The sequence below is a fragment of the Eptesicus fuscus genome, chromosome 1 (genome assembly GCF_027574615.1).
Source record: "Eptesicus fuscus isolate TK198812 chromosome 1, DD_ASM_mEF_20220401, whole genome shotgun sequence".
In the NCBI taxonomy this organism is placed as follows: domain Eukaryota; kingdom Metazoa; phylum Chordata; class Mammalia; order Chiroptera; family Vespertilionidae; genus Eptesicus; species Eptesicus fuscus.
In genome coordinates this window covers 49,934,512-49,947,179 of record NC_072473.1, presented here as the reverse complement: position 1 = coordinate 49,947,179, position 12,668 = coordinate 49,934,512, and the positions used below count along the sequence as shown (strand labels likewise).

Here is a 12,668-nt window from a genome sequence, read left to right as displayed (position 1 = left end):
TGTGACAAGGTATCCCTGTTTGCCCTACAAGGAAGTAGAGAAGGGGGGACGGAGAAAGGTAGGGAGGAAGAGAGGGTGAGGGAGAGGGAGAGGGAGAGGGAGAGGGCGAGGGAGAGGGAGAGGGAGAGGGAGAGGGAGAGGAGAGGAGAGAGAGAGAGAGAGAGAGAGAGAGAGAGAGAGATCCAGGCTACTCCACAGCACTCCAGGGATGCAAACACAGATTTGACTGCAAAGCCTGTACTCTCTCTAGTTGCCCCTTAGAGGTTGGGAATTTTCTGGCTACAGTAACCATGGAGAGGAAAGTTTATTTCTCCAGAGAAGTCAAAATAAGGGGGTCCCTCTAGTCTCCTGGGCTTTTCTGGTCACTGGAACCAGGCCAGGAGTTGCCACACGGGGCTCAGACCTCTTATAACCTGGATTGTGAGTGCAACAGCTTTCCCCAACCTCAAGGGGCTGGGTCTCCACTATGTCCTTTAGCCCAAGCTGTGTATAGCAGGGGAAAGATGGACAGCATAGCCGGAACATCTCTCTCTATGACTACTGTTAGGACTCTTGAGGTAATGCTCATGCACTGTTCAGATGGAGGACCCTGGCTAAGAAAGGGGATGGGGTCTGCAGCTTCTGTCCAAGCCCTGACTTCTTAGAATCCTGCCTCCCCCCTCCCCCCTCCCCGCAGCAAATCACCTTCCAAAGAGAAGAGCTGAGGCCTTGCCCCCATTCCTCCTGTGACCTCCCTGAGTCTTAGGCCAGTAATGCTCACAACCTCTGACCCTAACACCAAGCCCAGTCCCTAACCCATCACCTTAGCAAAGACAGCCACACAGCCAGAGTGTATCTTTAGTAATGCTTTATTGCTTTTATGAGGGGGTCATGTGGCTCCTGCTCTACATCTCCCCTGTCTCATCTTAGGTGCCCTACTGCCCAACTCTCTCCCAACCATAGATTATAGTACACTTATGATAGAACATATCTGTATGTATATAGATGTGTGTATGTATATATATATATATATGTATCTACATATACACAAATGTATATACATATTATGACTGTACAGTATTTATAAGTACAAGTAAAATAGACTTAAAAATTACAACGTTGGCTAGGAGCCATCCCACTTCATTTTATTCAGCCCAAAGAAAAATAAATCATGAGCTGGCATTTGAATGGCACTTGAATTTCCACATGAACCAAGATAGCCAATGGGTAGGATAGATCAGGTTTGTATCTTTCCCTAACTGGCTGAGATAACACTGGGCCCTTCCATTTGGCTGGCTGGCCACCTGAGCTGGAGGCCAGGTCTCTACTTGAAGAAGGGGTTGTTATGTCAGCCTCATACCACAGGCACTAAGAACAGGAGAAGGGATGCCATCTGCTTCTGCTCAGTCTGTGTGGTGGGACAGATTGTTTACTCTCCAGACATGGCAGTGCAAGGCCAAAGGCTGCACCGAGACCCCACGGAGTGGCAGATCAAATGTGGGGCCCACGCCAGGAGAAACTGGTTCATTGGTCTCTTGAGACTTGAGAAAGGAAGGTCCCTCTTTCACTCTCATGTCCCAAGCTATCCCAAATCATCATGTTGCTGACTAGGGGCCCGTCAGTAACCACTCTTTAAATCAGCCTCATAAAAATCAGCATCGTATTTACACAAATAAAACACTTCTTGGTGGTTGGGGCTGCCCTCTGCTCTACCCCTGTGCCCATCCACTCCCATCCAATTTCTTTGGCAAAGCCAGTTTACGGCCAATGTTGGGCCCAGAGGCAGTACCAGAACCTCCTGCTCAACCTCAAAGACACCCTAGTACCAAACAGGATGGCCTGGCCTCTCTGAAGGGCAGAGAGCTGGGAGTACACACTGCCCTCTTCCTCCGTCCCTGCAGGTGAAGAGCCAGTAAAGCTTCAGTTTGACTGGTGACTCTATGGCTTGGAGGGCAGTAGCAGTCTTCTTGGATCCTCTCTCTCAGGAGGGCAGAAAACAGGTTCATGGATGGAGGTGGAGGTGGAGTGGAGATGGGACACTGAAATTCTTCTTCCCATGTATGTGGAAAGGAACTTCAGGAGATGGGGACAGGCAGCTAGGTGTGGGGAATGGCTCTGCCCCTGGAGGCAGCATTTGGGGCTGCTGTGCTTTCATTCCTCCCTTACTCCTTTGGTACCAAGGAGGCTGGGTGGCATCACTCTGGAACCAGGCTAAGGTTCACAGCTTTGTTTCAGGTCCAGCTGCTTGCAGGGCGGGAAAGGAGTCCCGGATCTTTGCCACTTCCATGGCACACAGGTGCCCAAAGACTTTGTTATACCAGTCCGGAGACCGGCCCCTGGGGAGATAGAAGCAGACAGGCATGAGCCATGGGTTCTTACCAGGAGCCCTTTCCAGGGGGAAAGAAGAAAGAACTTGCCCCAGCCTTCAAGGCTCAACAGCATGGGCAGAGGCAAGAAGGGTGCCAAGGCAAAGGAGTCCTGGTACCTTAGATCAGCACGGCAGATATGGGTGAGCCGGGAGCGGCCCAGGCCACAAGGCTCCATGAGGTACTGGGAAGTGAGCATCAGGGCCCGCACCCCAGACTCTGGCACAGGTTGCTCAGGATCCAGGGACTGGGAGACAAGCAAGCAACCCCCGCGGGGCAGGTCAGAACGCCACATCCTGTGGGGAAGGAACATATACATTCAGGTTCCTGAAGCTGGTTCCTACCCCATGTCCCCTGTCCCCTAAGCACAGCAGGGTGGCATCTGGAGTCCCTCACCGAAGCACCACGAAGTCGCGGCAGGGATGGGGTGCCATGCTGTCGGTGACATAGTGGTATAGTTCCACACCCGGCATCAGGGCCTCCAGGACCTGGGCTCGCAGCAGGTCCTCATCCCAGAGGGCCCGTTCCCGCAGAACACGGTGTAGCACCACCGCTGGAGGGGCCGCCACCTCTGTGGATGCCTTCCACACACGCAGGGGGTGCCCGTCTGGTGCCTGCAGGCCATGTGAGCAGGGACAGGAGGCAGCTGTCAGGGCTGGAGAACTCCCATTCACCCGCCAGTCCTGGCCTACTCTCACTCCAATCCCTGAGGAGGGAAGGCTGCAAGCCTATTGTGCTAACCCTTGTCACACCCAGACAGGCCATCCCTGTGTTCTCTGTCCTCTCTCTCTTTTCCAGATATCTGATTCTCCACCTGCTCAAGAGCACAGAGATGACAGACACACATTCTCTGAGGCCTGCTAAGTTCTACCATGAAATGGGTACAGTGCTTGGAATTTCTGGAAGCGAACAGAAAGAGAAGATGGTGATGGTCCTCAAGGAACTTAGCACTGTCCCCACGAAGTAGACAGTGGAGAGCAACAAAAGCTGCCCTTTGCTGAGCCTTTTGTATGTGCCAGGCACCGGGACAGCTTCTCACCCCAACCCTGAAAGGGAGGTTTCATTGTGCCTGGTTTATATATGGCAAACCTCAGGTGTGCAGTCTTACTCATAATCAGAATCCAAGAAAGAACATGGATGTCCAAGAGAGGGACAGAAAGAAACCACCTCCATCCCAGGGCATGACAGGAGGCTCTGAATTGAGGAATGGTCATATCAAGTTGGGGCTCACAGTGGCTTGGGAAATGTAATGTTTGGGGCAGGTCACTCCAGGTAGCACAACATCAGGGGCAGAATCACAGTGTGACTGTGGTGCAGGGTGAGATGGGAGGTGAAGCTCTAAAAGTAGTGACATGTCTGAAGAGGGATTTTGGGAAGGTAATTCTGGCAAAATCATCCCTTAGTCTCATTTGGTTCTTGCTTTGCTGGCTGACATTCTCCACATATCAGGCCAAGGCACAGCAGTACTGACAGGGCAGCCCCTTTCTTTGGGGTCCCTGGTCCCCTGGCCTGTATCAAGCCCTCTCCTAGCCCCATGGCAGTACTCACTTTCCTGCAAGCCAGCTCTGTGTCCTGGGGCCCTGGCACATTCATCCAGCCCTTGAAGCGCTCAGCAGCATCACGCAGCAGCTCCTGAATGCTCTCTTCCATGTAGAGGTTCAGGCTCACACCAGCGGCCTGGGCCTGTCGCAGCTCAGCCAGGGCTGGGCCAGGAGGGCTGAGCTCAGCTGCGCTGTAGGAGCCACACAATTGCAGCACCATGTCCTGGGGTACCTGGCAGGACACACACACACTCTGGGCTGGAGCCATGAGGAGCAAGCAGCAGAGGATCAGGGAGCTTCAGTCCCAGAGCCCACAGAGTCTATCAGATTTATATTCATGGGTGGGGCAGCCTGGCTACTACAGTGAGGTAGGGGAGAAACCTTGTAGAGAAGAGTTGGAAATAGGAGGTTGACGGGCACGTGTCCAGTCTTGGATATAAAGGTTGGACCTCATGGTTCCCCCAAGTCTGGGAGGTAGGCATCATGGCCTGAAGTTACTCACCTGGAAAAGTTTCTTACAGTCACTGATCATATGTGATAAGCCCTGGGTGGCCGCCATGTTCTCACTCAGGTCCCTAGGGCCTGGACGGCCAACTAGGCTGCGTTTGCTCTTGATCCTAGAGGGAAGGGACGAGAGGAGAGTATGGAATAAGGAGAGTATGGAATATGGCTAATAGGCTAGTTTCCAGTTCCCAGGAAGCCAGCTTGCCAGTCCAGAACACAAAACAATCTGCTGTCTTTCAAGGCCCGGCTTTACTGCATCCAACCAGTCCCAGGCCTCTGAGGAGGCAGGCTGACCCCTTGTGGTGATGCCTGGGAACTGCCATCAAGTGTCAGCCATCAAGGGCCTGAAGTTCAATGGGGTTGGGGGACCAAACCCTCCCTGTCTGGCCAGGACACGTTACCCTGTTTCACCTGGGTGAGGGGCTATCCTTCTTGGAGATGTTGAGGTGGAAGATGGAGGGTGCCAGGCACACTGCCAGGTTGCCGGCTGTCATCTGGTTTTCCTCAGCAGAGGCAATGTCACTTAGGAAATAGAGCAGGGTCTGCAGCACCTCTCGGTTCTCATCAGGAAGCAGTAAAGTGGCAGCTTGTGCTGCTGCCAACCACTGATCCTTGGGGAGGACTGTGGGGAAGGAATGGCAAAGGGCTTCCTTATTACCCTGGAGCCTACTATTTCTAGGAACACAGAGGAAACAGATGTCCCAAGGGAATCTAGTGAGAGAGAAGGGCAAAGATGGGCTCTGGGAGGTCTCTGGGTGCTAGATCAAGCTCTGCTCAAATGCACAGTTTAGCCTTAGGTAAGTCCCTGCCTTTCCTCAGGGCCTTAGTCTATCCTTCCATATAGTATGTTTACTCTGTGATAGTTGAGAATGGGGCAGGTTGTTGGGGATTGGTACAGGCGACTCACGCTGGTAGATCTGCAGGAAAGTGGTGGTGAGCTTGCTGGTGAAGATAGGCTCGGGTAGGTCTCGAAAATACTGCTTCAGCAGGTCAGCCACATCATAGGCAGACTGGCCCTCATAGCAGACATTGTCGGGGGAGGACTCATTCATTTGGCGCAGGTTCTGGATCCTAGACTTCACCCCAGACTTGCGGAATATGCCCACCTAGCCCATGCAGGTCAGGGAGGGACGGAAACATGGAGGGGGGGTGGACTGTGAGGCCAGGAGTCACAAGTGTAGACCATCCCAGAAAAATTCCAAGCCCAGCAGGCCTCCTGCTGAGCAGGGTTGGAAAGAAATGGCAAAACTAAAGAAAAGGGTTTTTGTAGCCTCAGGACAAGGAGAAACGTGACTTTAGTAGAAATGGGTAAGAAAAGGAGGACCTAGAGTAAGGCAGGCTCTTGGAAGTTGGGGATTACATTGCCTGGGCCAGAAAGAGGCTGGCACAGAACTGGAGAGAAGGGAGCTTTGGTTCCATCCTTGCTGGTCTTCCTGAGGCTAGGAAAGGTCTCTGGTGGGCCAACCAAGGGGGAAGCAGCTTCCCAACCCAATTTCTTAGCTTTGGACTTCTTCCCCATTGCTATCTCTCCACAGGCCCCCTGGGGGAGGACAGGAGGTTGGGAGGCTCACCTGGTCCAGACACTGGCTGCGCAGGTAGCGCATGGCTTGCTGAATGCTCTGTGGCAGTGGCTGGCCTGTGCGTTGCACATGGATAAGAGGTGGCACCCCAAACACGTGCTGGCCCTGGTAATCTGGGGTTTTGTTCCTTTTCATGAACTTGGGCACTGACCTGTTTGAAGGAGTGACAGAGATCAGGAAGGCGCATATGGTAGGCTAGGACACAGCTTGGAGACTGTCTTCAGTCTTGGGGGCTGTGGCTGGAGTGAGTGGGGTAAGAAACACACCACATCCCCAGAATCAACATTCACTAAGCACCTTCTCTGGGCCCAGCCCTAGGAAGTCACAGAGGAGCACAGAGAGCTCTCGGTCTCAGTTAAGGAAATATCTGCGTCAACAGGCAGTGACAATACATGCTGCCAGTAGTGGGCCAAGAACTAAGGGAAGACCCATGAAGGAGAGGAACCACACCTAGTGGATCAGGGAAGGCTTCAGAGAGGGGTAGAAATTCAACGGGCTCTTGAGAAATAAGTAGGCATTGTCCCAGAGAAGAAATGGGAAAAAGGCATTCCAGACCAAGAGAAAAGTGTGGACAATGGCAAAGAGGCAAGGAAAGGAGCATGGCACATTCAGGGAAGGTTTTCTGGCCTGTACAGTGGTGTTGCTTACTAGTGGCAGGTGAAAGAGCCCAACAGAAGGGGCAGGACCAGAACATGAAAGGATCATGATGGGAAGGAAACTTTGGCAATGCCAAACCACAGAGCCACAGAAGGGTGATTAGGAGAGTGACAACCAAAGCTCCATTTTAAGACAACCTCGCTGATGGTAGCATGGATGTTGCATTAGAGGGAGTACAACTCAAGGACCTCGTGTTCCCCACCCCCACCCCACCCCTCCTCACACGTGGTACACATACTCTCATGCATCTAATGTGCCTCCCCCCCACACACACACAAGCCACCCAGAGCAATGGTGACCTCTCAGGCCACGGCTCCTCCAGTCCCCTGGCACATCCCACCACTCCATTGGCCTGTGGGCTCTGCCTATCTACACCTGCTTTTTGGAGCTGATCCTCCCAGGACCTTGGAGTAGGGGCAGGGAGGGAGCCGTGACCATGGACCAGGAGCACTCACCAGCCCCAGCCCTGTTTATGGGGCACAGTGTACTTCTCCATGAAGGCTGTGAGACGCAGCAGGGAGCCCTTGTGCAGCAGGTGGATCTGGCTGGCAAACTGCCGGTTGATCTCCAGTGACTCCGAGTTGAGACTGGGCCGATGAGAGTTCTGGAAGCTGTGCCAACGGAGCTTCCTGGTAAAGGATTGGGGTTGGGGGTGGGGGTAGAAAGCCAGAGGAGCAGGGTTGGGTCAACCTTAGAATGGGCTGTGTTCTTCTGGCCCCTTTTTTTCTCCCAAAAGAAAGAAAATGCATGGAGATAGGACCATTTTCAGCATTGCTGCTAGGCCCCAGGGTGGAAAAAGCTTAGCCTTAGCTTCCAGGGCTGCCCAGTGGCCCAGACACTGTCAGAGAAGTGGCAGCAGAGCTTAGGCTCCACTAGTGCCATCAAATAGTACCAGCTCTTACCCTTCCAGGACTGCAGTGAATAGGTTGCTCTGAGAAACCCAGTATGGCAAAGCTAGGGATCAGAGCTCATCTCTTCTAATGCCCTGAATTTATACATGGGAAAATCGAGGCCCAAAGAGAAGCTAGAATTTGCTCAAGACAACAGCAGAGGCAGATCTTGAACCTAACATTCTGGATTGCTGAGTCTTGTATTCTTGTTGTTTCCCTCCTGTGACTGGGTGCCTAGAGGCAATCAGCCAGCTCCCAAGAACCTACCCCTGGGCCTCATAACCAAGAAATTGGCTGGGGGGGTGAAAATGGAGGGAGGAATTAAGAAGGGAAGAGACAGAGATAGCAGAGCTCCTTGCTCCTTTCCCTACCCTGAACTCCCACCTGCAGGGTCTGGTAAGTGAAGCCCCAACGCCTGAATCTCGTCGTTCACGGGGTGCTGATGCATGGAGTCCAACCGGGGACCCTGAAGCCTCAGCCTCATTCATGGAGTTTCCACTACTGTCCAGTTCGCTGGAGGAGGCCACAGTGTCAGAAATGGAGTGCCCTTCCACAGACAGGCTAGAGGCAGAAGTGGGTTCCCTGCTTGAATTCGCCTCCTGCTCAATATCCTGGGTTGGGCCAAGTGGCTTGGCCTCAGCCTGTGCCTGGAGCTCAGGTGAGGCCTGAGCTGGGACAACTGTCTGGACATCAGCCTGGCCCAGGGCTGAGGACTCTTTGTGGGCCAGAGCCTCAGGCTGACCTTCTACCTCAACTGTGGCTATTTCTAATGATGAAGTGGCCTCTTCTTCTTCATCTTCTTCCTCTTCCTTATCTCCAGGCCCCAGGTCTGGGTACATGGCCTGAGACCAAAGTTCTACCCGTTGCTGTAGCCCCCACACACGCTGGAGGATGTCATCTAGATGGGCAGAGCTGCCGCCACCCTCTTCTTCATCTTCGGCCTCAGCCCCAGCCAGTATAGGCTCAGCTGGGTATAGCTCAGGCATGTTGTCATAAGTGCTGGCATGGCTGCCTGTGGAGCTACAGGAGCCCCGGCGTCCTTCGCAGCCCCAGCGCCTACCTAGCTGCCAATCAGCCAGATGGTGTCCATCTTCAGTACACAGGCTCTCAATGGACAGGGAGCGAGGGAATGTGCCTGGTTTGTGGTCCCCAGGCACATGCACCAGGTAGTCACCCCTGTGTATCCGCTGAGGATGCCGGATCATGGCCATAGGCCAGACCTCCCAGCCACTCTGAGTCTCAGCACCACTGCCACTGCCTGAGGTGTCTGCCTGGTTCTTAGTCCTATAGAACGCAGCTGAGAGAAAGCCACGGCGGCTCGGGAAAGAGGAACCTTTAGTGGCCTTTTCTGAGGTGACTGGGCTACGCTCAGGCTCAGCTTGCCGGCTGCCACCCTTTTCCTTCCGCCTCAGAGACTCGAGATGCTTGAGGAAGCTACGGGAATGGCGCTTCTTGGCCTTGTCCTGGGGACCCTCTGGGCCCTGGGTGGGGCTGAGGAGGGGCTGGTCACTTGGGCTGGGGGCACAGCCTAGCAAGGGCAGGTCGACTGGCTTGGATGATAGGCTCACGGTGATGGCCGGCAGGGAGGTGGCACTAAGCTCAGTGAGGACACTCTCACAGCTGGAGGTCACTGGCAGTCCAAGGCTCGGTGGGGCCAGCAGGTCAGAAGAGCCCATGCGAGACCAGCATTTACTTTCTCGCTTCAAGTACCAGGGGTTGCTGATGGTACACTGCTCTTCCTCTTCTGAGTCTTCATTCTGGGAAAGTCACCAAAGGGTCAGGTCAAAAAAGTCCACCCACAAGCCCTTGCTTGTGCTCTGCTCTACCTCCAAATGCTTGGGGGACCTTTCAACAAAGGGCCCTGATCTTTGGCCTAGGACATGTCCTAGAGGGGGAGCTGGCTCTGGGAGTGCTAGAAGAAGGAAGCCAGGAGTCCTAGATGGAGCTCAGATGGATGGTAAAGGTCATATAATTGATCTAATCCCTCTCCATTTACAGACAGTGAAACCCAGACCCACAAATGAGAAGCCACTTGCCCAAGGTCATACAATGTCATTCAAGAAGTCAGTGACAGAGCCAGGTTAGAATCCAGGAATCTTGACCTCCTGTCCTCAACAACCTCTCAAGTCTGGGCTAGTCTCAGATCAGAATCACAGAATGCCAGAGCTGGGAGGAGATTTTAGATTTTCTCATTTTCTAATTTTCAAGGTGGGAAAACTAAAGCCCAGAGTGAGGAAGAGACTTGCCTGAGGTCACTGAGCAGTCAGTGGGGACTAGGTCCCAGTGGTTTACTGCTTCTCAGGTAAAGGGTCTGACAATTTGTCTGATACATTTGGCTAAAGGCCTCTGGAAAAGAAAGCCCCAGAGGAAACCCACAAAGCTTGACCCAGGGCAGGATGGGGTCATCAGGTCCACATTCCAGGGCTACATGCAGACCAACAGTCCTCAAGGTTTCTACAATCCTAGATTGGCAGAGTGAGAAAGGCCTTTGGAACCTATAAATCCTCCCTGCAACTAGATTCACTGTAGAGATGGAGGAAATGAGTCTCAGAGGGAAAAGACTTGGTGTGAGTAGAGTTAAGGACCCTGTCTTTAAGATTATATAGGCCATGATTTTTCCATCCCATTATTATTTTTCTACCCCCTAGTCAAGGAATTTTTGTCATCACAGAGCAAGGAATGGAGGCAGATGGATTTCCTTGAGGAACAGCCATCTCTAGGTCAAGTTATTAGTAAACCTAAGAGGTAGAAGTGGGCTGAGGGGGGCGGGAGAGGCCAAGGGCCAGGGTACTTGTTCTCATATTCCAGCCTCTAGACTAGGCTTGCCAAAACCCAGAGGTCTCATTAAGCCTCCTACACCCTACTCCCAGGCTGGAGCAAGGCACTAATCAGGACATCCTGGACTCTGGGGACACTGGAGCTAGTTTCAAAAGTGGTTTCTGTATGTTTATGTTCTCTATGGTGCCACAAGGTCACAGACCCCACCCCTGCCATGACTCACCTTCTTGGATTGAAAATGAACCTCCAGTTTCATCGAGGCACAATTGTTCAAGGTCATCAACCTCCTGCAAGGAAACAAAGCAGTGCTCATCCAAGGGTCCCAACCCCCAAAGTCTTCAGGGCACAACCTACCAAGACACTTCCAAGATGCCATCCACTAATTCACATGCCCAGCCAATGAAACTTTGTGAAGGTTTCAGTGCTAGATACAATGCTGGAGAGATTATGGCCTTTGTTCTCTGAGAGCTTATAGATGTGAAAACAAACTGCTACAGAAATGTGAAAGGTTCAAGAACAAAGTAGACAGAAGGTACAGCAGTCACACAAAGGGTGGGACAAGGAACTTCCATGAATGGAAGGGTTGTAATTAGATAAGGCTTCTTGGAAGACAGAAATGGGATTGGAGGAAGAGAGGCAGAGAGACTCCTATCCCTGAATTCAACAAGAGCTTGGGAGAAGGTAGAGGGAAACAGTAAACAAACCAATGTAGTTATGAGAGGGGACCGAGGCTGATAAGGTTGGTCAAAAGCAGATTGCAAAGGGCCTCATGTGTCATGCTAAAAAGCTTTGGATTTCCCCTTCCGGCAGTGACACATTTTAAACAGAGGAGTGAGTTTACTCCTGGAAACAGACTCTAGTGGCTGTTGGGCCACTGGGCCATGACAAGGAGGGGAATGCAGAGATGGAAGCACCAAGGCCAGTTAGGAGGCTGTGATGGACCCAAGAAGTCATGGTTTGACCTCAAACCAGGGCCGAGCTGGTGTAAGTAGAGAGGGGACAAATCAGAGGATGATCTGTGGAACCTAACTGAAGGGAGAAAAGAATCAAGGCCTACTATTGGCTTTCCAGCTAGAATGCCTGGGTGAGTGAGGGTGTCACAGACCCAAAAGACAGACTGAGTGGCATGACTGAAGTAGATGAGCTTTGTTAATAGCTGAGGCTCCTCCTGTGTTAGGGAAACAGGAATTTTTTAACACGAGGAATCCTTAAGCTAGACCCCAGCCTCCCAGGTCTGGCCCTTAGCCCCCTACCTGCACAGGGCCCCCAAAGAGTCCTCGTCCAGAAAACCGTGGTCCTTCTTCACAGAGCCAATATCCAGGGGAAATGAACCTTCTGTATGGCAGAGAGAAGCCAAGATGAGTTGATGGTGGTTGGTCAGAAATTCTGCCAGTGGCCCTTGAGCTGGAAAAGGGAGGCTGGAGAAGCAGGGAAGCAGGCCAGAAAGTATAGAGCAGAAGGAGGATGCCTAGAGGAAAGGAAGAGCCAGGGAGCTCAGGTTGGCCATCATCAGAAAGGATAAAGAGAGGCCTGGAAGGTAGAGCTGGATGAGAGGGCCCATCAGTCAGTGAGGCAGGTCCATGGGGGACAGCAGGCCTGAGGTGGCTGCCAAGAATCAGTGTGGGCTCCCTCATTTCCCTTTGAATCACAGGCTGCTCAAACAGGGAACCTCCTCCCTGACCCAAGGTGAACTGGGGGACCAGAGAGAGTGAAGACAGAAGAAACACTTCCTACTGCTACCCATAGCATGGGCCCAGTCCCTGGGGTTTAAGGAGGATAGGTGAGAAAGGAAGGAAAGGGGAGGATGTGAGAGCAGCCAGAAAAATCCCACACCTCTCTGCCTTATTGGTAAAATCAGCCCATTGATTCATTTCCTAACATTCATTGAGCATCTACCGTATTTTCCGGCGTATAAAACGACTGGGCGTATAAGATTTTCCTGGGTTAAAAAGTCATCTTATATGCCAGAAAATACGGTAGTCCAATATATCTAATCCATTATATCTAATCCCATCAATATATTCCAATATACCGTATTTTCCGGTGTATATAACAACTTTTTAACCCAGGAAAATCTTATACGCCCAGTCGTCTTATACACCGGAAAGTATGGTACATTGGGCCAGACACTGGGGACACAACAGCAAATAAGACAGAGAAGGTCCCTGCCTTTATGGGCTTCCCACTCTCCTGGAGGCAAGAGACAATACATGAAACAAACAAGAGAATGCAGTAATAAATGCTACAAAAGACATCAACCAAAGTATTGGGGTAAAGAGAGGCTGAGTGGGGGCTATTCCTAGAAAGGTGATCTGCAGAGGCCTGCTGGGGCTGTGACTTCTTGAGCTGAGTCCTGAAGAACGAGAGGGGCCA

The 12,668-nt window shown here is 52.2% G+C and overlaps 1 protein-coding gene across 1 annotated transcript; it reads right to left on the bottom strand.

The window, feature by feature from the left end:
- Positions 1 to 850: 850 nt before the first annotated feature.
- STARD8 (StAR related lipid transfer domain containing 8) lies at positions 851 to 11,595 on the bottom strand. The gene is made up of 12 exons (XM_008155949.3): positions 11,549 to 11,595; positions 10,519 to 10,582; positions 7,902 to 9,274; positions 7,083 to 7,256; positions 5,962 to 6,121; positions 5,298 to 5,496; positions 4,802 to 5,012; positions 4,389 to 4,503; positions 3,894 to 4,118; positions 2,742 to 2,959; positions 2,465 to 2,641; positions 851 to 2,315 (listed from the first exon to the last, which is right to left on the bottom strand). The coding sequence occupies exons 2-12, from the start codon at positions 10,573 to 10,575 to the stop codon at positions 2,198 to 2,200; spliced, it is 3,027 nt and encodes a 1,008-aa protein (XP_008154171.2). The 5' UTR covers positions 10,576 to 10,582; positions 11,549 to 11,595; the 3' UTR covers positions 851 to 2,197.
- Positions 11,596 to 12,668: the final 1,073 nt, after the last annotated feature.